A 1,599-nucleotide genomic window follows, 5' to 3' on the forward strand; every position below is an offset into this window, starting at 1 on the left:
GAGCCAATCCATTCCCAAAACCACGTCCACCCTCTTAAGTGGTAGACAAATCAAATCGACTTGGAAGACTCGATCATCAACAGTTATAATACAGTCCTCACATTTCCGAGAAGTTTCTACACTTCCGTCGACGGCCGTGCCAACTACCATCGGTGAATCCAAGGGTACCGTTTCTAACCCGAGACGCTGGACACACTGAGGTGAAATAAAGGAGTGCGACGCTCCACAATCAATCAAAACAAGACAAGTCTGGTTATTAATAGACACGTACCAACAATTAGTTCATTGTTGCTCTTCGCCTTCTTTGCATTAAGTGTATACACCCTTCCTGTATTCCCTCCTTGACTGCTCCTATCTGGACAATTCCAAGCAAAATGCCCTTTCTTACTGCAATTAAAGCATGTTACACCTTCACTACCCTTGCATCCTCCAACATGGTTTCGCTTGCATTTGTTACAAAAAGGCGGGTGTGATGGTCTAACATTCTGGTTCGGCTTACCTTTGGATGGTGCTCCTCTTGGCCTCAAGTGCTGATTTGTCCTTTTATAATTCTCTTGACTTGGTTTGGCTTGTTCTTTCTCTTGCTGAATCTTCTTTAGGCTCTGCTCCGCGATGTAACACTGCTCAAGCAATTCAGCATAAGTGTTATAACGTTGTTGTCCCACACAGTAGTCTATCTCTCCATGGAGTCCGATCTTAAATTGGTTAATCTTCCATCGTTCATTAGGGGCGTAGAGAGCCTGACTAGAGTAAGTTGCCATATCTTCAAATTTTGCCGCAAATTGAGCCACCGTCATGGAGCCTTGGCGTAGCATTTGAAATTCTAGTTCCTTTTGAGCCCTCAAACTATCCGGGAAGTACTTTTCCAATACGGCTGCCTTAAAATGCTCCCAAGTCCTATCAATCCCCAATGTAGTCATCCTGGCGGAAGAATTTGTCCACCATCGAGCAGCTGGTCCCCGTAACACCTGAGCAACACAAACCACTTTGTCTTCTTCTGAACACGGAGTCACTTCAAAAATCCTCTCAACACTATTGAGCAAATCGTGAACCTTAAGAGGGTCTGAATCACCATGGAACTCGGGAGGGTTCATGCGGTAAAACTCTCGGAAGCCCCTACTCCTATCATTTTGTTGAGGAGGTGGATGGGTACCTTGCATCTGCTGCATCATTTGTGCCATAAATTCCTGTTGTTGTTGTTGCTGCATCTGCAGTTGGTGTTATTGTTGCATTTGCATCATCTGTGCCCATTGATTGTTACCGGTTTCTCCTTCCGGGTTTTCGTTCTGATTCTGGGCAGCATTAACTCGTGGCCTTCCCCTCCTTCTTGGTTGTTCAGCCATAAGGTCTCCTGTCACATAAATAGACATCGAGTTGATCAGGCTCAATACTAATTAATGCAACATGATTCTTATAACAACAACATAAATACCGATGCGAAATCCAAACTATTGATGTTTCATGGCTGGGTCGAGGATCGACCTGCTTTGATACCAACTATAACAACCATGCATAACATATATCTAGAATAATGCAATACATAGCTAAAAGATGGTACTGAAATCATACAATACGCCTAAACGGCCATAAGTTCATGTA

At 43.8% G+C, this 1,599-nt stretch overlaps 1 protein-coding gene across 1 annotated transcript; it reads right to left on the reverse strand.

Annotated features, from left to right (window-relative positions):
• Window positions 1–233: 233 nt before the first annotated feature.
• Window positions 234–1,208, reverse strand: LOC131645104 (uncharacterized). The gene has a single exon (XM_058915767.1). The coding sequence runs from the start codon at window positions 1,206–1,208 to the stop codon at window positions 234–236; it is 975 nt and encodes a 324-aa protein (XP_058771750.1).
• Between the last annotated feature and the right edge of the window lie 391 nt (window positions 1,209–1,599).

Source organism: Vicia villosa, linkage group LG1 (assembly GCF_029867415.1).
Source record: "Vicia villosa cultivar HV-30 ecotype Madison, WI linkage group LG1, Vvil1.0, whole genome shotgun sequence".
Taxonomy (NCBI): Eukaryota; Viridiplantae; Streptophyta; class Magnoliopsida; order Fabales; family Fabaceae; genus Vicia; species Vicia villosa.